Source organism: Rhinatrema bivittatum, chromosome 9 (genome assembly GCF_901001135.1).
Source record: "Rhinatrema bivittatum chromosome 9, aRhiBiv1.1, whole genome shotgun sequence".
Lineage (NCBI taxonomy): Eukaryota > Metazoa > Chordata > Amphibia > Gymnophiona > Rhinatrematidae > Rhinatrema > Rhinatrema bivittatum.
Window position 1 is genome coordinate 45,103,061 of NC_042623.1, and position 21,289 is coordinate 45,124,349.

Here is a 21,289-nt window from a genome sequence, read left to right on the forward strand (position 1 = left end):
AGCTTCAGATACATACAAGACACAAAGTTTCTGTTTAACCGTATGTTTATTTAATTTTTATATTCCACTTTTTGGCACTTCAGAGGGGATTACATATTCAGGTACTGTAGTCATTTCTCTGTCCCCAGAGGGCTCACACTCTAAGTTTGTACCTGAGGTGGAGTGTGGGCCGGAGATATTTGTACCACTTCAGCTGCTGTTTCCGATTAATAAGCATGTTTGTTTGTTTTTTATTTGCATAAGCAGATGTGATCTTCCCTTTTGTCCCATTACTTCCTACTACTTACACACATGGCCTTTGGAGACAGGTGCACTGCACATAATTGTCCTACACACTAGAAACACAATTTGCTGGTCCATAAAACTTTATTTTCAGTAGTTATTTTGTCTATAATATTTTTCACATTAAAGGAGGATTGCAGATATCTGTTCATTTTAAGACACTTTTAATAAATCACTGAAATGCGTGCGTGCATTTGTTTAACAAATGCAACAGTTCAAGAGAATGGACTTTACTATAACGACAGAGGACCTCCCCTTTATGAATCAACAGTGCCAAAGTAATGTAAATTACAGCACATTTAGTTTTTCTGAATCTGTTTTCATACATTTAATCTAAGATATCCTCTGCTGTTCAGTGATTTTTTTCCCATTGGATTGGTGCAGTAGTTTAATTTTTTTTTTTTTCAGATGTAAGCTGATTTTACAACTTTATTTGGGAGTATTTATTACTAATTGAGAGAACAGTGATCCTTTCAGTTTTGCTCCTTATTCCTTCTCCTCTACAATAATGCACGACTACAGCCAAATCTGGTTTTCAGTGGAACCAAATTCTGCAAATGAACTTTATTCTTTAATCAAATCTCCAAAATATCCCCAATGAATATTCATCCTGAAACCCAAGCCAGTTTGTGTCCCTGGGACTGGACAGTGCACTATATAAACTGCCTTCTTCTGGCCAAAAGCTGAAAAAGACACTGCTTCCGAGGGTTTTCTTTGCAACTGGCAGTCATTCTATCTGCTCCTGGGGCCTAAGCACAGATAGTTCGCCTTTTTAGCCTTAGTTCGATACAATGTGAGAGGCTGATCAGATCATACTGAAGTCTGTGCATGTTATGTTTCTGTCTTTGTACGTATGCATCCTTTTATAACATTTGAATGGCAGGGCCTAGCTCAGTCAGATTGTAGATTCTAGATTGTTGACTGGACATTAAATCATTTTAGTTTGCAAAGGCATATAAAAGGGCAAAGTGTGGAATTTTGCCATAGAAAATGCATTGGGACTCAAACGCTAGATAAAATGTTACTTCTTGTTAGCAGATGTCTCCTCTGTTAGGTAGGTGAAGAATGGCAAGACTAAGAGATTGCCTTATAAATGTAAAGACTCAAAATCAGAAATCATGATGTATGTTGATGTATTGTACACTGCTCAGGACTATCATATATCAAAAGGAACGGTATGAAAAAATTTAAAATAAATTATATCCTAGGATAGTAATATTTGAAGGAATGATCAGTACCAGTTCTTGAAATAAGAGGAGCAAAATAAGTTTAGGGTTTTGTTTTGGGTTTTTTTTAATGATATCCATCATGAATAGCCATTAATTTGCATACAGACATTCAAATTTAGATGCCTAGATTCTTTTTATACATATTGTTTTTCTCTTTATGGCTCTCTAGGACATAAGTTGACCACTTCTGTGGATATCGGACTTAGGATCTAGGAAGTTGTAGCTGTAGTGATTCTGTGATTTTTGCCTTCATACTTGTAGTGGTTGTTGAATCTGACCTTTTTTGAAGAAAGCTTAAATCCTGTGTATGTTTATATAGGGAGCTTATTGCATATGAGGATCCAAAAATTCCATTAGTTCATACGGACGTGGACAAGCTGGAAGGAAAGCCATTGCCCATTTTTGCCAAAGGTGAGCATTCAACAACTCTGCTATAACGTGAAGTAGAAAAGGAAATATCTAAAAGAGTGTAGATACTGTTTCTACATGTGTTGAGCTATCTTTTCAGATCTTTTAATGCATGAAATGAGCTTTCACGTAACTTAGGAAATAAGTGCCTGAGTTCTTATTATATGGGGGGGGGGCGAGTGTTATAGTCCTCTGGAACTACTACTTCTGTGATAAAAATATATACTAATATTATATTGCCACCAGTGACAAAGATGTCAAAGGAAGCTTGATACCAGTTTAAGGAACGTTCTTTATTAGATAAAGCACTGACACAAACTATTAACATATATGGAATAAAACCTTCAATTTTATTTAAACTTGGTAGTATAAGCAGAAGGATTAATCATGTGTTACCCCCTTCTTCCCTTCCTCTTTGCAATGTAGAAAGAATACAGAAAGAGACTGCAGCATTCATATTAGCCTAAACAAGCGGCAGGCATGGGGAAGAAAGCTATTTTTTTAGCAGTCAGCCTTTCCAAAAGGCTAAAGTTGACCATAAAGGCTTATGTTTCCTCTGATTGTTTTATCATAATTTCCTTGAGTCCTTGGCGGCAGCCATGTTGTGGAAGAATACTACCAGTTACACCCACACACATTCATACTAATGTGATGTAGCAAATCACATCACACATTTCATAAGAACATAAGAAATTGCCATGCTGGGTCAGACCAAGGGTCCATCAAGTCCAGCATCCTGTTTCCAACAGTGGCCAATCCAGGATACAACCTGGCAATTACCCAAACACTAAGAAGATCCCATGCTACTGATGCAATTAATAGCAGTGGCTATTCCCTAACCAAACTTGATTAATAGCCGTTAATGGACTTCTCCTCCAAGAATTTTGAACCCAGCTACACTAACCACATCCTCTGGCAACAAATTCCAGAGCTTCCATGAACCTTCAGATTCCATACCTTCTGAGTTCTCTCTTTGGAGTTCAGTGAAAGTGCAAGGTGAAGTTGCACAAAGAGCAGTAAAATATTTAACCCGTATCAGCAACAGGATCCTGTGGCTGTTAGTATTCAGCTGTACACAAATGGGCAGCTTAGATGAGTAGCAGAATTACATACATATTGTCTAACACCTGAAAATGAAACTTTTCTGATCATTCTCCTGCTTGGCTTACTTTATTTTTGTGCAGTTTTCAGTGAGTTCAAAAGAATTGCATTGTATTTTAATATTAATGAGTTGCTTTTATCTTATTTGACTTGGTAACAGAGGGAAAATACCAAGCTCTGAAGATGGAGTTCTCTCTGCCTCCCTCCACTTACGCTACAATGGCTATTCGTGAAGTGCTGAAAATGGATACAAGTATCAAGAACCAAACCCAGCTAAACACCGTATGGCTGAATTGAATCCATTCTCTTGGATCCATTTTGGAAGAATTTTAAAGCGTTTCGTTCTGGAATCTGTAATTAACTATCCCATGTAAAGGGAAAAAAAGATGCTTTTTTTATAATTGAAATTTAAAATTTTATGTTTGGTTTTAGTTGAAAAACTTTTACAGTGGTTTACAGAAACACTTTCTGAAAAAGATGAAATCTCTAAATATTCTGACTTTATTTTGAAACTGGTATGCAGCCAGAGAATTTGTGATGCATGAACCACTATAAACATGCAATATTATTAGCTAAGTACAGACAGAAAATCAAATGGTATGTGGTGAAGAAATTTTAGAGCCTAAGAGACACAAGAGCATCCAAATTCTGACCTGTTAGAAATGTTTCCCAAAGAGGGATTCGAATCAACTGTATGCGCTTCAGAGTTAAAATAGCCGTCTGTTTCTCTCTTGCCGCTGTTTTCTTCTTTATTAGACCGTCACCCTCACACAGCATATCTGGATGATGCACATGCTGGGCCAGACTGATGTTCCCTCTGAGACTTGCCCTTGGCGGTGTTCCTTTGGCTGGAAGGGGTTGATGCATGGGTGCTGGGATAGAGCGCATTGCCTCTGTACTGCACCAACCCTTGCTTACCCCGTCAGACAGAAGACTCTTGCTCCAGTTTTCCTGTGCTGCAGAATTGGTCTTAGTCTTAAGACCAGTGCATTAGCCATCTTTCTAATGTTGTCGGTAATTTTTATGGATCAGTTCCACACCTGCTTGGCTTCATCAGAGAGCAAGCCCTCATGTGCTTGTCTCCTAATGGGTCCTAGCTCAAGAGAGCTGCTACAGTTCTCACTTTTGCAAACCATTACTGAAGGAGCAAGCTCTCAGAGGATATCGTTTTTCCTCCCTGAAGGGTGTGACGCTTTATGTTGCATGAGAGTTTCAGCATGGTTGGCTCACTGGCTATATTGAAATGCCAAGGTTGTATTGGGACAGCAGTAACAGCAGACAGAGCGGATGTGAAACATGTTTAAAAATATCCATCGGCCATAAGGACTAAAACATCTTACAAGAAACAGGCCAGCTTGGAAAAGCTATTTAGAATGAGAGGTTACTAAACGTGTTCAAACATTTGTACCTAGATAAAATAAATGGTTAGAAGATGTTGGCCTAGAAAGACACTGGCATTTCCACAAGTAATGCACTGTTGATTTGGAGAGCTTTGAGTGCTTTTTACAGTTTGTGTTCTAAACATGTACAGCTATTTTTATCAAGCAATCTGAATTTTAGTAAGGGATATTTTATATTGAATATTACTTTACTTTACAAAATAAGTGATGAAAAATGAAGTAAAAGCTGGCAAGTCCTGCTTTCCACTTCCTTTGGGGAAAAAATCCAAAAGGGGTAAGGGTAATGTTTTAAGAGTGGGATATGGTGTTATGGTTTTTTGTAAAAAAAAATTTTTTTTGTGTGTGTGTGTCAAAAAGCCCCTAACAACAGTCTCCTTATTTGCATTGAGGCAGGAACTAGGTTTTGGGCACGGTACATTATGGAATTGTTAAAAAGAGAAAATTTGCCTCCTTATCCAATGCAGGATTCTCTTTCTGACCCAGCATTTTTTTTCCTGTTCCTGTGGGTCTCCAGGTCAATCGGATCCAAGGCTTGGGAACTGGTGCCATGAGCCTTCAATCATTCCCTCTGTACCCAGTCAGGTCATGTGTATAACAGTCCTTGGCCAGCGGCCACTAGTTTAGTTTATTCAGTTTTGTTAAATGCCACCTTTCCTATTAAGCAAAAGGGTTATCACTAAACATTTATATCCTTATAGAATAAATACTAATAAAATACAGCTGTTTTTCTCACAAAGAAGTATACTATTTATAAGCATAGAACAATCAGATCAGCAAATCCCAATCTTTAAAAGCTTGCTTAAAAGCCTTCTTTCCTAGAGTGTAGACAGATGGACTCAGGACCAGTGGGTTTATGCTCCCCTGCCAGCAGATGGAGACTGAGCAGGCTGACATTGCAGTACATATAGCCCTGCTGTGACCCCAGCCTGCCAGTATTTTCGGTCTCCAGCAGATGGTAGACATGCATCTCCCTATAGGGATTTTTCCAAGCTTTTTAGAAGGAGAAATTTGAAATTCTAAATCCAGGAAAAGAAAGCACGACTCTCTGGTGATCCCTCCCCCAGTCGAGAATTCCTGGTGCGATTTCCATGGCCCCTCAGAGGTGTCCCTTGGTCTGGTAGCTGAGTTTCCTGGTGTAGAATTAGCTGCTAGTTCAGCTGAAAGGCAGCAGGTGCAGGAGGCCGAGCGCGGCGGGGATAGCAGATGCCCTCTCCTCCCACAGCCAGAGACTGTCTCTGTACTCAGCCGGTAAGCGCTGAGCTCAGGTAAGGTTTAAAAAAAAGAGAGAGTTTTACCCTGAATCAGATACAGAAGGGTTTCAGGGCTTCCTCTGCTCTCTGTTCTCGGCAGGCCGTACCAACGTTCGTTCCCGCTCCTGTTGGGTTTGGGGACCTGGGCAGCCTGGCGGGTTGAGCAGCCCCCGGTGGGCTGTGCCCCGCACTTGGGCTTTCTTCTTGCATGCCATGTGGTAGGCCGCTGCAGCCATTTTTGTGTGCTCTTGTACGTGTTCTGCTGCCCTCTATAGGCTGTTGGGATGTCCAGTGCTTTGGCTTTGCGCATGCATTGTGCACTCTGTTTTTGGGCACGCTTTTTATGCGCACACTTTTTTTTTATGTGCTTAACTTGGCGCACAAGTTGTTCGTGCACCTAACCACACTTTCTTCTAGGCACTTAGTTTTTGAGTGCATTTCATTTTTTAGTATGAGCCATTCTGACACACGTTTACCACAGCGATGGCGCTGGTAAGCAAGAAGCCTAAGCGTCTTCCTTTTGTGTTGTTGATCATATTAGGGCTTTTCAGCCTGACCTGGCTTCTAATCTGTCAGCACTGCTCCGACGCTCAGGGAGAGTTGTCTTCCTCAGATTTTGCTAAGCCTGGCTCTTCCCATTCTGATGACAGCCTTGACTGGGGGGGGGGGCGCACCAGATCTTGGTTCTCCCTTGACTGGCTCCTCCACTGTCGAGAGCAGTTATGTGGGATCAGCTCCAATTCCTTCTGGGCTTGGTCTGGACCCAGATGCTTTTTCATGGGTGGAATTTTTTCAAGGTTCACAAGCCTTTCTTCAGGCACAGTCCTCCACTTCCCCCATTTCTGTCCTATCGGACCCTCAGCCACTGGCTCCTCCCTCTTCCAGTCATAAGCTTAAGCGCCAGGGTTTGCCCCGGCTCCCTGCGGGTGTTCCCGACAGGAATCCGGATAGCACTGATGATTAAGTTAATCCTGATTCCCTGGAAAATGGGGAAATTCCTCCAGGGCTGGAACCATATTGAACATTGTGGTGGTTCTTTCAAAGAGATGAACTGCCAACCTTGAAACAGCTGGGTGTCCCCTCTTCAGATGCTATGTCTGAACCTAGGAAGAATCCCATTTTGGTTTCCTTGCATAAAGCCTCTTGTTTTTTCCCTGTGATGGATACCATTCAGGAATTGATTGATCTGGAATGGGATGCCCCAGAGGCAAATTTCAAAGGGGATCAGACAGCAGATGTGAGAGAGCGATTGTATTTTACCAAAGTGGATGCTCTGGTATGTGCAGTTTCTAAGCGGATGACTATCCCCATAGAGGGAGGAGCGGCCTTGAAGGATGTACATTATAGAAGGATTGAGGCTATTCTTAAGCAAGCCTTTGAGATAGTGGCATTGAATTTACAGATTGCCTCTTGTTGCACCCTAGTGGTGAGATCTTGTCTGCTTCTCTCTCAGGAGGTTGATGAGTGTGGAGGGAATTCCAGAGCAGTTATGAGGCCTCCTGCCTCTTTTTTAGCAGATACAGACTGTGATTTGGTCCGGACCTCGGCCAAAGGAGTGGCTTCAGTGGTAACGGCCAGGCGTCAACTCTGGTTGCGAAATTGGTCAGCTGATGTAGCTTCCAAAGCCAGTCTTACCAAGATGCCCTTTAAAGGCTTGCTCTTGTTTGAGAGCAAGTTGGAGAAACGGGCCAGTAAGTGGGGCGAGTCTCCAGTGCCTTGGTTGCCAGAGGATAAAAAACAGTTACAGCACCCCTTTGGTATGAGGGTGTCGTTTCCGGGGTTCTAGGCATTTTTGTCCCTACGGAGGCATGACTTTCAGCGGTCTCTGCTTTTGGTAGGTCTCAGACCTTTCATCACCAAGCCCAAGAGAGGAGTGGGCTCGGGTAGTGGACCTTCCCAAGCTTCCCAATGAAGGTTTGCCGACCCACTTTCCGGAACAGAAAATAGGTGGACGACTCTCTCTTTTATCAGAGGTGGGTCGAGATCACGTCGGACCAGTGGGTCCTGGAGGTGATATGCAGGGTATGCACTGGAACTTCGCAATATTCCTCGGGATGTGTTCATGGTGTCCCCTTGCAACTCCCCGCAGAAGAAGAAGGCAGTGGAGTTTACGCTTTAAAGGCTCTTCAGACTGAGGGTTATGGTTGCGGAGCCCACATCTCACAAAAGTATGGGATGATATTCCATTTATTTTATTGTGTCTAAGAAGGATCCCATCTTGGATCTCAAGAGGGTCAATTGTCACTTGAAGGTGAATCATTTTTGGATGGAAACCTTACGCTCTGATAATGGCGGTGCAGTCGAGAATTTTTGACCTTCTTGTATATGTCAGAGGTTTACCTTCATATTCCCATCCGATTGGAACTCCGCTTTCTATGCTTTGCGATGCTGGGGTGTCATTTTCAGTTTCAGGCACTGCCTTTTGCTCTAGCCACCACTCCCAGAACATTTTCCAAGATTATGGTGGTAGTAGCAGCAGCCTTGCAAAAAGAAGGAATTCTGGTGCACCTATATTTGCACGACTGGCTGATTCGAGCCCGGTCTCAGGAAGAGAGCTGCCAGGTGACACACAAGGTGATCTCCTTATTGCAGCAGCTCAATTGGGTGGTAAACCTGACCAAGAGCAATCTTCATTCATTCCAGTCCTTGGAGTATCTGGGGTTCTGGTTCAACATGGGACAAGGACAGAGTTTTCCTACCGGACATTTGGATCCAGAGATTGATGTCTCAAGTGCCTCAGTTGAATACCATACACCCGACAGGGTGGTCCTACTTGCAGGTACTCAGCTTGTTGGTAGCTACCCTGGAAGTGGTGCTGTGGGCAAGAGTGCATATGTGTCCTCTTCAGCGCTCTCTGCTATCTCGTTGGAACCCACAGTTTCAGGATTATGCGGGTCGGCTCCACTTGCCGATGGAGATCTTCTCTCCCCTCCAGTGGTGGTTGCAGGAGGATCATCTGAGAAGGGGAGTTCACTTGTCCTTTCCAGCCTGGTTGTTACTTTCAACAGATGTGTGTCTCCACAGTTGGGGGACTCACTGTCTGGAGTTAACTGCCCAGGGGTGTTGGAATGCCGAGGAGTCCCGCTGGAACATCAATCACCTGGAGGCCTAGGCGGTATGGTTGGCATGCTTACAGTTCAGCCACATGTTGCGGAATCAAGTGGGTCACGTGATGCCTCACAACACGACGATGGTAGCCTATATCTATCGCCAGGGAGAAACCAAGAGCCAGCAAGTGTCCCAGGAAATAGACCAGCTGATGGAATGGACAGAAGGTCAACTGCAGATGATCTTGGCCTCTCACATTGCAGGAAAAGACCATGTAAGAGTGGACTTCCTTAGCAGTGAGAGTCTGGACCCAGGAGAGAGGGTGTTGTCAGCCAAGGTGTTTCATGTGATTGTGGATCACTGGGGCCTTCCATTTCTAGACCGGCTGGCGACTTCTGGAAAAACGAAGGTTCCTCGCTTGTACGGTCGCAGGTGAGGTCTGTGGTCCCTGGGAATAGATACTCTAGTACAGGTCTGGCCGGAAGACAGATTGCGTTATGCCTTTCCTCCATGTCCTTTGCTGGGCAGGACAATTCGCAAGATTGAAGGCCTGGTGGCGCCGGACTGGCCCAGTTGTCTGTGGTATGCGGATTTGGGATGACTCCTGGTGGAGGCCCCCCTTCTTCTATAGCTGCACATGGATCCGTTATAGCAGGAACCTGTTCTTCACGACGATCCGACTCAATTCTGTTTTACAGTTTGGCCCTTGAGGGGGCTCACCTGTTAAAGCATGGTTATTCCTCTGTGGTGATTGCCGCTTTACTCCGTGCTCGCAAGTTCTCCACTTCCTTGGCTTATGTGTGAGTTTGGAGTCTTTTTGTGGCCTGGTGTGAGCAACAGGGTGTTCTTCCTCGTTCAGTTAAGATCTCTCTCATTCTGGATTTTTTGCAGGGTGGACTGAATAAAGGCTTGGCCCTTACTTCCTTGAAGGTACATGTTGTGGCTGTTGGCTGTTTCAGAGGCCTGTTGAATGGTGTTTTTTTGTCGTCTCATCCTGATGTAGCCCATTGTTTGAAGGAGTAAAGCATCTTAGAACTTCCTTGAGGATTACCGCTTCCATTGTGGAGTCTTAATTTCATGCTGAACTTTTTGGTGGGCCACTGTGTAGCCTTTCCTTACAGTTGTTGACCTTGAAGACTGTGTTTCTGATGGCTATATTTATTTATTTGTAGGCTTGTATATACCGCTGTTTGGAACTGGCCTTCACAACGGTTTACAGATATAACAAAATACAAAATAATTTTATAATCAAGAGAAAACCAAGAAAAGCGGTTAACTGAACTAACAATATAACATCTTAGGGTTACAATCAGTCAAAACAATATAAATAATGGTCTATAAGCTGTTAAAGGATGTCATTCTATAGATACAAAAATAAGTTATGTGTTAAGGTATGGTGGGGCGTAAGAGGCAAACTAATTATGCTTTCATGGCTAAGTTATGGGATCTAACCTTCGGATCTTGAAAAATCATGAAGAACCTTATAATTATTTACTGTATAATTGATGGGCCTGGAATGTTGGCAATACAGGTGTAGGGGAGTGGGTTTGGTGGAGTGTTTTGGTGGATATGTTCTGCAAGTCAGTTTTCTGAGCTGCAGCCCTAGTCTTACCAGGAGCTGTTCCTTTGTGGGTCCCTGGAGCCATTACAGCTGCATACTGTTCCATCCTTCTTGCCCAAGATAATCTCAGACTTTCATTTCAATCAGTCCATCTCCTTGATAAGGTCAGGGATGTGGAGGAGTTTCGCCTTTTGTGCTTGTTGGATGTTAAGCATCTTGTCGTGTGGCATCTGGACATCTGAGTCTTTTCGAAAAATGGATCACCTGTTTTGTTCTCCATGATGGGAGTAAGCAGGGCGCTCCGGCATTGCGGGCTACCATAGCTCGTTGGATTAAGGAGGTGGTCATGGTCACTTATGTGGATGCTGGAAAACCATTGCTTACTCAGGTTAGGATCATTCAACCAAGGCTCAAGCAGTGTCGTGGGCGGAGGTTAGTCTATTGTCTTCCTTCGATATCTACCGAGCTGCAGTGTGATCCTTCTTACACACTTTTTCCATGTTTTATTGTCTAGATGTGCAGGCCCGGGAGGATGCAGCCTTTGCATTTGCGGTTTTGACTGGACTGCAGGCAGCCTCCCACCCTGTTGGGGAGTAGCTTTTTGGTACATCTCTCTGGTCCTGAGGCCATCTGTCTACATGCTAGGAAATGGAGAAATTGCTTACCTGATAATTTCGTTTTCCTTAGTGTAAACAGATGGACTCAGCTTCCCACCCTCGGCTGCCGCATGAGTATATCAATACTCCTCCTGTGGGGCTCTGGGTCCCAAGGGATTACTGGTAAATGTTCATCCAGTCCCAAGCTTGAGGTACCTAGAATCTTACATGAGTTCAGTGTTATGGTTGGTTGAGTACAGTTCTGGTTACCTGTTTTTAATCATTTATTTTGACGGTTTTTATATACCGTAGTTTGGAGCAAGCCTTCACCACGGTTTACAGTGATAACAGAATACATTAAACAGAGCATATTAACTGATTATATTATAACGAGAAGCAAGGTAGGGAGTTAGAGGGGGTTTTAACAACTGGAATTAAACAGAGCATATTAACTGATTACATATTGACAAATTAAGATAGGGGAGTTGAGAGGGGGCTAACAACTGGTAATAAGATTAAAACTCTTTACGTCTGGCAGGGAATGTTTTTTAATCAAGTTTTTTGCTAGACTGTCTACAGTTGCTTTTGAAGAGAATAGTGGCAGGCTGGGGTCACTGCAGGCCTTTATATACTGTGATGTCAGCTTGCTCTATCTCCATCTGGTGGCAGGGGAGCATAACCCATTGGTCCTGAGTCCATCTGTCTACACTAAGGAAAATGAAATTATCTGGTAAGTAATTTCTCCATTTTATTTGCCTTTATAAATTTAAAATAATTTGACTCTCCTCCTTATCTGTATAGTAAATGTATTACACAACTAGTGTATTCCAGTCTAACCTCTTGAGAAGATGGAACCCTCAATAATTCCATCCGCTAGGGAACAAAGATTTCTGGTTGGTTTGTACTGAACCATCACATTTGCCAGATAAATCGGCTGACCTCTTTAAACTTATCCTCTGCATAATCTGGTTTCTCCAATATCTCGGTGACATGATCAGACTTTTTTAGACAATTAGCAACTGAATTCTGAGCAAGTTTTAACATAGTAATAGGAACATCTTGGGGGTAGTATATTACAATACTCAGTCCTCTCAAGATAAGGGAGTGAATGGGCGAGCATCTTGTTTCTCTAAAAATGGTTGTACTCTACAAATATACCATAGATCATAAATTGTGAACTAAAGTTAATATTTGAGACAGCCAAATCTATATCCAATTGCACAGCTGTTTTTACAATATCCTTTAGAGGAATATTGATACCAACCATTTTTGGAATACATTTATCTACATTAGTTCATCTACTACTACACAAAGATTTGGATGTTTGGTGGTACACTTTTAATATTTTCCACTAGGTGTCACCCTTGAGTGAGGACTGACATTCTGCAGCAGGAGTTCAGATCTGCTGCTTTTGCAGCAGCCCCATCCCCAGCCAACACTGGAAATGAAAGATTTGACTGAGGAATTCAACTGAGGACTTCCGATAGGGCCAGCCCCAGGATTGATTTAAAAGAAGCAGGTGCGATGGGGGGCCTGTGTGTGAGACTGGCTCAGCTCCTGGATCTAAATAGTGCTGCTTGGGCTGGCAGAAGTAGGGATGCTGTGCTGGACGATTGCAGTCCCAAGGGCTAGGGAGTTCCGGCTATCATCTCAGAGGGATACAGACTTGCTGGATTCAGCAGGAATTTGCACTGAGTTCTGAAGAGGAAATATGGCTTGTGCTTCTTGGTGTTCTCTGTCGTTGGAATAGCTGGGTTAAATTAGAGGGGAGAGGGAATAGAACTGACCGAACTCAAGGCAGCTATGAATGAAAGATCATGGAGCCATAGCCCCATTTGAAGCCAGTTTTGGTTTGAGCTGGAAGCTTACTAAAGAAGGAAGAAGAATCTTACTGATTTATGGAAACAAATCCAGAACAGCACCAGTTTTTTAAATAAATTATAGGATTATTATTAGAAACTCAAAACCATGCTAAATCCAACCCCTGCCTCTTTTTTTTTTTTTTTTTTTTTCCTTCAAAGGTAAAGTGAGGGTAGTTGCTGGGGGGAGCGACACAATAAATGTATATTTCCTAGCGCGTAGCAGATGGACTCAGAACCAATGGGATATAGTGTACTCGTGCTAGCAGTTGGAGATGGATCAGATTTCAATCTGACGTCAGCCCCTAGTACATATACCCCTGCAGGAAGTGCAGATCCCCAGTATTTTCCGTCTCCAAAGCAGTTAGGAGCTATCTCATGCTCGCTGAGCATTCTACCAAATTTTAAAGAAAATTCCTACCTGAAGACTAGCCCCGCACTCCTGCGGTGATACCCTCGGGTCCCTCCCCCAGTTGAGTTTCCCCGAGGTGATTTCCGTGGTCCCTCGGAGGTAAGAGCCTCGGTCCGGTGGCCGAATCGCGGCAGGGACCTAGCCCCCGAGTGAGAAGGGCTCGGGCGCGGCATAGAGGCAGCCTCGGTCCGGAGCCGTTCGCGGCGAGGACTTAGCCCCCAAGCGAGACGAGTTTGGGCGCGGCTTAAAGGCAGCGGGTGCACCCTCAAAAGCGGCAGTGAAGGTAGTTGCCCGCTCCACCCGCAGCCGGACACCGCCCGGGTCGAGACTGGGAAGCGCCGAAGATATAAGGTAAGGTAGAAATCTTTACTTGTGCCGGTCTCCGAGGATTGAGGACTAGCACAGGCCATCGGCCGAAGCCAGCACCACCGGGTTCATTCGCCCTAGCAGGGCCAGACCCCGGCATATCCAAGGGCCTTCCCACGTGGAGACCCTCCGAGGTAGTTGCCATCTTGCCCGCATGGTCGCCGTCGCCATCTTGCCCGCATGGTCACCGTTCACATCGCCGCCCGGCCAAACGCACAAAATTTACCTGTGCGCACAAACCTATTTCTACGCGTAAGTTATACGCACAAGAACTCTTGGACGCATAAGTGGCGCGCACAAGGCCCAGTCGCACGGACTACGCGCACTCGACTACCCGCCCGCACATCCCGGCTTAAGCGCTCAGATACGCGGCGAAACATGTACGCGCAGGCAACCTTGACACCTCCAATAACTGAAGTAAAAGCCCTAGGCCTCTGCTCAGCATGCCACCTCAGGGCCGCCCAGAGCCAGGAAGCCGATGCCTTATGTGCCCAATGTGAGGAGGCCCTGGGAGCTCCACCACAGGCTCAGTCTCGCCCAGGGCCGGGGACTAGCTCTTCAGGGGGCTCCCTGGAGCTAGCAACCCCCAGCGGGACTCCCTCTCAGCCGGAGGCTCCCAGAGAAGCAGCGCCACTCAATGTGGACCCCTCATCTATCTCTTGGGTGGAACTCTTCAAGGGGATTCACGCCTTTGTCCCAATGCAAACGGATCCCCGGGCGGACCAACCACATACGTCGCAGGAAGACCCCTATGCTCCAGGCCCCTCAAGACCTAGGCATAGGCTTTTACCACCAAGTAGTCCCACCTTCGGGGGTACAGACATCTCAGAAGAAGAAGTCGAGCCCTTAGAAGAAGGAGAACTCCCCCCGGGGACAGAACCCCACCGAACCATGAGACTGTTCTTCACAAGGGAGGAGCTTCCGGATATGGTCTCCCAATGCCTGGCGGAACTGGCCATTCCGGATTCAGAAACCCAGGGGGATTCAGAGGAGAACCCATTTCTGGAAGGCCTTCGACAGACCTCCCGTCATTTCCCACTCTTGCGAGCCACTCAACAGCTAATTGACCTGGAATGGAACACCCCAGAGTCTGCTTTTAAAGGGGGGGCGGGCCTTGGCCAGCTTGTACCCCCTGGATCCAGCAACCAAAGACATGCTCACTTGCCCTAGAGTGCATGCCATGGTCTGCGCAGTCTCCAAGCGCACCACCAATTCTGGTAGAGGGAGGAGCAACACTCAAGGACACGCATGACCGGCGGCTAGAAGCCATGCTTAAACAGTCATTTGACGTGGCCGCTATGTCTCTTCAAATTGCGGTCTGCTGCACCGTGGTGACACGTGCCTGCTTATCCCAGGCCAGGAACGGCACCCCGGGAGATATCCTGGACCCAGCGCTATCCTTTCTAACGGATGTAGCCTCAGACCTCGTACGCACAGCGGCCAGAGGAGTATCATCGGCAGTGGCAGCCAGGAGACAGCTCTGGCTCAGAAGATGGTCGGCCAACCCATCTTCCAAAACACGCCTTACAAGAATGCCCTTCAAAGGAACACTTCTGTTCGGCAGCGATTTAGAAAAGATGGCGGGCAAATGGGGCGAATCCCCAGAACTGTGCCTTCCGGAAGACAAGTCAAGGAGAGCCCAACGACAGCCTTCCAGGGCCTCCAGGAGCAGAAGCTCGCAGCGCTTCAACCCTTACAGGAGCAGTTAGCAGCTGCCCCGCCCTCCGGGCAGGAACCAGTCCTTTCAGAACAAGCACAACAAGAGGGGAAACAGCTCAGGCTCAGGGCCCGGCAGCGCTCCGCAATGAGAATCAGCCGACCCATCCAAGGGAAGCCATAGGGGGCAGACTGGCCCTATTCTACCAAAGATGGGTCGAGATAACTTCGGACAAGTGGGTCCTAGCCATCATCCAGGAAGGGTACTACCTGGACTTCATTCGCACCCCCCCGGACAAGTTTGTGGAGTCCCCCTGCCACGACCCCACCAAAAAGGCAGCAGTGGAAGTTACACTGGCCAGGCTACTGAACCTAGAGGCCATAGCTCCGGTGCCTCCTCAGGAGAGAAACTCTGGTCATTATTCCATATATTTTCTCGTTCCCAAGAAAGAGGGAACGTTCCGACCAATACTGGACCTCAAATCCGTAAACCGATATCTGAAGGTCCCCCGCTTCCGCATGGAAACCCTGAGATCCGTAATAAAGGCAATACAGCCGGGAGAGTTCCTCACCTCCCTGGATCTGTCAGAGGCGTACCTGCACATCCCAATTCATCAGGAACACCAGCGTTACCTACGTTTCAAGATCCTGGGCCATCACTACCAGTTCCGGGCCCTACCCTTCGGGCTATCCACAGCACCACGGACGTTGACCAAGGTGATAGTGGTAGTGGTGGCAATACTGCGGAAGGAAGGAGTCCTCGTACATCCTTACTTGGACGACTGGCTGATCAGGGCAAAGTCACCAGAGGAAAGCATCCAATCAACCAACAGAGTCAAGTCTCTATTGAACAAGAGTTCCCTGCAGCCCTCACAATCGTTGGAGTACCTGGGGGTCCACTTCGACACCAAGGAAGACAAAGTCAGCCTGACTCCCACAAGGAGATCAAAACTGTGGAACCGGTTGCAATCCTTGATGAGCGACCCTCGCCTCTCGGCATGGGATTACCTGCAGGCCCTAGGGCTGATGGCATCCACACTGGAAGTGGTCCCCTGGGCGAGGGCCCACATGAGGCCTCTACAACACTCACTGCTGTCCCGTTGGAACCCACGGTCACACAACTACACCGTACGCTTAGCCCTCCCGGGCACAGTTCGGACCAAACTACACTGGTGGCTGCAGCCCAGCCACATGAACAGAGGCTCAAGACTATCATCCCCAATCTGGACTCTGCTAACTACAGATGCCAGCCTACTGGGATGGGGAGCATACTGCGAGGAATTAACCGCCCAAGGGCAGAGGAACACATAAGAGGCAGGATGGAACATCAATCGCCTAGAAGCGCGGGCAGTCAGACTCGCCTGCCTGCGGTTCGCCCAAAGACTCTGAGACAAAGCTACAACGGTTGCCTACATCAACAGACAAGGGGGAACCAGAAGCCAACAGGTGTCACTGGAGATAAACCCACTGATGGCATGGGCGGAAGCAAATCTACAGGAGATCTCCGCCGCCCACATCGCCGGGAAGGACAACATCATGGCGGACTTCCTCAGCAGAGAAAGTCTAGACCCAGGAGAATGGAAACTGTCTCCCGTAGCCTTCCCGATGATAGTAAACCAGTGGGGAACACCAGAAATGGACCTTCTGGCGAACAGAACCAACGCCCAAATACCCAGATATTTCAGCCGCAAGCGGGATCTACAATCCCAAGGGATCGATGACCTGGTGCAGGCCTTCCCACCATGGCCCCTCTTGGGCGCAATCATTCACAGTCATTCCTTCCCAAAGTGGTCTCCCACTTCCATCTGAACCAGACCATCTTGCTCCCGTCGGCGGGAGCCCTGAAGAATTCGGAAGAAGCCCGTGGTCTGCGTCACCTCAACGTTGGCAGAATCCTTTCTAGATACCTGGAAATGTCAGAACCCGTATGGAAGACGGACCACCTTTTCGTCCTTCACAGCGGGAAAAGACTAGGGGAAGCAGCCTCGTGGGCAACCATAGCCCGATGGCTCAAGGAAGTCATCAAGGCGGCCTAAGTAGAAGCAGGGAAACCTCCGCCTCTACAGATCAAGGCCCATTCGACCAGAGCCCAGGCAGCATCCTGGGCAGAAACAAGAATGATGTCACCTGCCGAGATTTGCAGGGCGGCGACATGGTCCTCCATCCATACCTTCTCCAGATTCTACCGTCTGGATGTTCAGGCCCGGGAGGACATGGCCTTTGCAAGGGCAATACTGAGTGGGTCACAGGCAGCCTCCCACCCGGTTCGGAAGTAGCTTTTATACATCCCATTGGTTCTGAGTCCATCTGCTACACGCTAGGAAATGGAGAAATTACTTACCTGATAATTTCTTTTTCCTTAGTGTAGACAGATGGACTCAGCAGCCCGCCCTTGGCTGCCGTCACGCATGGTATTGCAAATGATTCAAGGATAAGCCTCCTTTTCGTTTACCTAGGTCTCCACCCGGCTGGGTGTCGACACTTTCCGGTTGAGCTCCCTGGCGCTCTCCAGCTATACTCAATTGACAAGTTCAAATTAATCCAGTTAATCAAGTTATAACGTTTATATAGTTACGAAGTTATACAAGTTAATCAAATTAACCAATGGGTCAGTCAAACATATATCCACAATGCTTTGCAAGGAAGAATACTGAGGATCTGCACTTCCTGCAGGGGTATATGTACTAGGGGCTGACGTCAGATTGAAATCTGATCCGTCTCCAACTGCTAGCACGAGTACACTATATCCCATTGGTTCTGAGTCCATCTGTCTACACTAAGGAAAATGAAATTATCAGGTAAGTAATTTCTCCATTTCAAAGCCATTCTAAAATAGCACTGGTTACATTTTGTTCTTGTATAACTTCTAAAAATGGCTAACAGGCCCCCTTATATATGTGCTACCTGGTGTTAATAAATTGTGTAAATAAGAAAAAAGGTGTACAAAATTTTTTCTTGAAAGTCAAAACTGAGGCAGACTTTGAGAGCAGTATTCTTATCACAGCTTTTAAAGAAGAGTTCTTTGTGTGGAAGAGGTATATCAACACTATCTTAGTATGGAAAGGTAAACATAACTCTTGGATTTCTCCATCAGTGGTTGAACTCTAAAGACAAGAATTTGAAATCTTAGCTAACAGTAGAGACACAAACTCCATTCTTGGCTATCCTTCTCAAAAAGGATCACACCAGATACATGTCCATGATTTACAGGAAACCTGCAGCTGCAAATAAATTTATTGCATTTTCAAACCAGCATCCAAGAAGCTTTAAAGAAAACTTTCCCACAAGCCAGTTTTGTTAGCTGAGGAGACTCAGTTCAACACACTGCATAAGACAAGAAACTTAAGAAGCAATGTTTAAAGAAATTATGCACAATAAAGTAGCATATTATAGCAATTTTCAAAAGCATATTTTTGAAGGAAAAGTCTTTTGACAATTCAGCCCTGTGGAGTCAATTTTCAAAGTAGCTAAGTATATAAAAATGATTTTCAAAAACCCATTTATGTGCATAAATCCTTTTGAAAATTACCTCTACAGTGAACATGAATATTCTCATGCTTGTATTGCTAAACTATATTGGAGGGCAAAAGTCTCACTCGTGTTCGAAAAATGGTAGAAATTTCAAAAACAGTATGTTTGGCAAGGTTTTCAAACAAGGCAAATTTTAGTTCCAGCATGATGTGAGGCAAAGGTACATTTCAACTCTACAATTATCACATTGCGAAATCCGATGCCTTACACATTGATTTGATGGCTTGAGTGTTGATTCACCAACTGATCCTGCCTAGGAGCTGCAGAGATTAACCTAATATAAAACAAGTGCCTTGATTCTTTTATTTCAGAGGTCTACAGCCAGAGAAAGAAACTTTCAAACCAGCACATAGGTGCTCTTTGGCATGTGTGCGTTGGCACGCGCCCAGAAACACAGCCATTTTATAATTTCCATGCGAATATGCGTGCATATATTCAAACAGCCTGAGTGGAGGAGTAGCCTAGTGGTTAGAACAGTGGGCTATGAGCCAGTGAAACCAGAGTTGAAATCCTGAGGTCATGCCTTGTGACCTTGGATGTCACTTTACCCTCCTTTGCCTCGGGTACAAAATTAGATTGTAAACCCTGTGGGGATAGGGAAATACTTATAGTACCTGCATGTATTCTGCTTTGATGTAGACTTTGAAGTGCCGAAAAGCGGAATATAAAAATCTAAATAAAATAAATGTGTGCCCAATTTTAAGTGGGCACGCGCCTATGTGCGTAAATCCTGCTTCTACTGTGTAAGTCAGGAATTTTAAAAAGGATGCACGTCCACGCTATTCCCAGTCTCACCAGTTTGTCCATCAGTTCGCACATTCAACAGCTAGATCCTCCAAACCCCTCTGCTTTGATAGTTCGCACGCCCCCTCATTACCCCAGACCCTTAAATCCACCTCAGTTATGGCTGCTTCTTATGTTTTTAAACTTAAACCTCTTCCATAGCAGAAGTAAACTTATGCACTGTTGGACCTGGGCATGAGCTCAGGCATGTATTTACATGCACATCTCTTGTCCACACCCTTGCCCTGCCCCCCCCCCCTTTTTTTTTTATTTTGAGATGTGCACGCAGAAAAGGCATTCAATATGGTGTACTGGCCTTTCTTGTTTGGGGTACTGCGCAAAATGGGGTTTGGCCCGTACTTTTGTGAATGGCTGCTTAAATTATATGACAAACCAAAAGCGTGCCTTAAAATCAACAGGGGGTACTCTGATAGTTTTGAAGTAGGGAGGGGGACGAGGCAGAGGTGCCCTCTTTCGCCCATTCTCTTCGCTATATTTTTAGAACCTCTAGCAATTAAAATCCGCAATAATCCAAATATATTTGGATTGCAGGCGGGCGACTCTCTACATAAACTTTGCCTTTTTGCTGACGACATATTTACAGTAACAGATCCTCAACACTTCATTAATGGCAACTGAACAAGAAATAAGGCAGTTTAGTGAGGCATCTGGCTATCGAGTCAATTGGGAGAAATCGGAGATACTCAATCTCACTTGCTCCGCTGCCACAGTGCAATTTTTACAGCCTCTTCACCCCTTTCGCTGGGCACACAAAAAACTTAAATATTTGGGTGTTTTTCTCACTAGCCATCCGAGAGATATTTATGATTGCAATTATCCACTGCTCATTAAGAAAATATTTTTTGATCTGGATAAATGGCATAGATTATCCATATTCTCCCTAAGTTATTATATCTTTCAGTCATTACCCATAGCTATCGCTAATGCAGCACTAAAACTGTGGCAACGATGCATATTCAGTTTTATCTGGAGAAGGCGTCCGCCACGGATTAGTAGACAGGTACTATATCAGTCAAAATCAGAGGGGGGACTTAGTGTGCCCAATTTTCAATGGTATTATGTTGCCAGTCAAGACAGACCCATTATTGAGTGGCATGAGGAACGTACCCAGAAACATTGGGTAACCATTGAGCAATGTAGGGTGCCCGAGATGAAGTTAGCTGCAATGCCCTGGCAGCCTCGTCGAACGTGGAGGGAATGCCAAGACTTGCTGCCCACTACCAGACATACCCTGTCAGTGTGGGCCACATGGAAAGCTAAATTAGTGGGAACTAAGAACTATTTCTATTTGACCAGTTTATATTATAATACTGATTTTAGACCGGGTCTCCCAGCATCAGCATTCCATGCTTGGAAAGAAAGGTCTATCACTAGACTGGAGCATATTTGGGGAGGCGATAAACTAATATCTTACGCTTCTCTACAAGAGACCGTCTGCTTGCCGGCTACGGAATTTTTCACTTATAAGCAGTTGACGCATTTTTGTCTCACGAATGGAGTACCGGCGGACTTACTGAGAGGAAAAACTCTATTTGAAGGTTTTTGTTCTAGTCCTCATAGAACGAGGGGGCTCTTATCAAAGATTTATAAGCTATTAAATATTAGAATTTTGGCTAGTCCCAGCTATGTTAAAGCATGGAGTGCTGATCTCAAACTGGAAATACTCGCAACTGAATGGGATCGAATATATCTTCACATTAGTAAAGCTTCAGTATCCTCAGCCCTTATAGAAAACTGGTATAAACTGTTGTACCGCTGGTATATTACCCCGGAAAGGCTGGGGAAA

General features: G+C 45.4%; 1 protein-coding gene across 1 annotated transcript in view; it reads left to right on the forward strand.

The window, feature by feature from the left end:
* The window catches only part of PUS7 (pseudouridine synthase 7), a 68,720-nt gene extending 64,105 nt beyond the window's left edge, over window positions 1-4,615 (forward strand). Inside the window, exons 15-16 of the mRNA XM_029615035.1 lie at window positions 1,831-1,922; window positions 3,181-4,615. Of these exons, the coding sequence (XP_029470895.1) occupies window positions 1,831-1,922; window positions 3,181-3,317 (229 nt within the window). The 3' untranslated portion in view covers window positions 3,318-4,615. The remainder of the gene's footprint in view (window positions 1-1,830; window positions 1,923-3,180) is intronic.
* The last annotated feature ends 16,674 nt before the right edge of the window (window positions 4,616-21,289 follow it).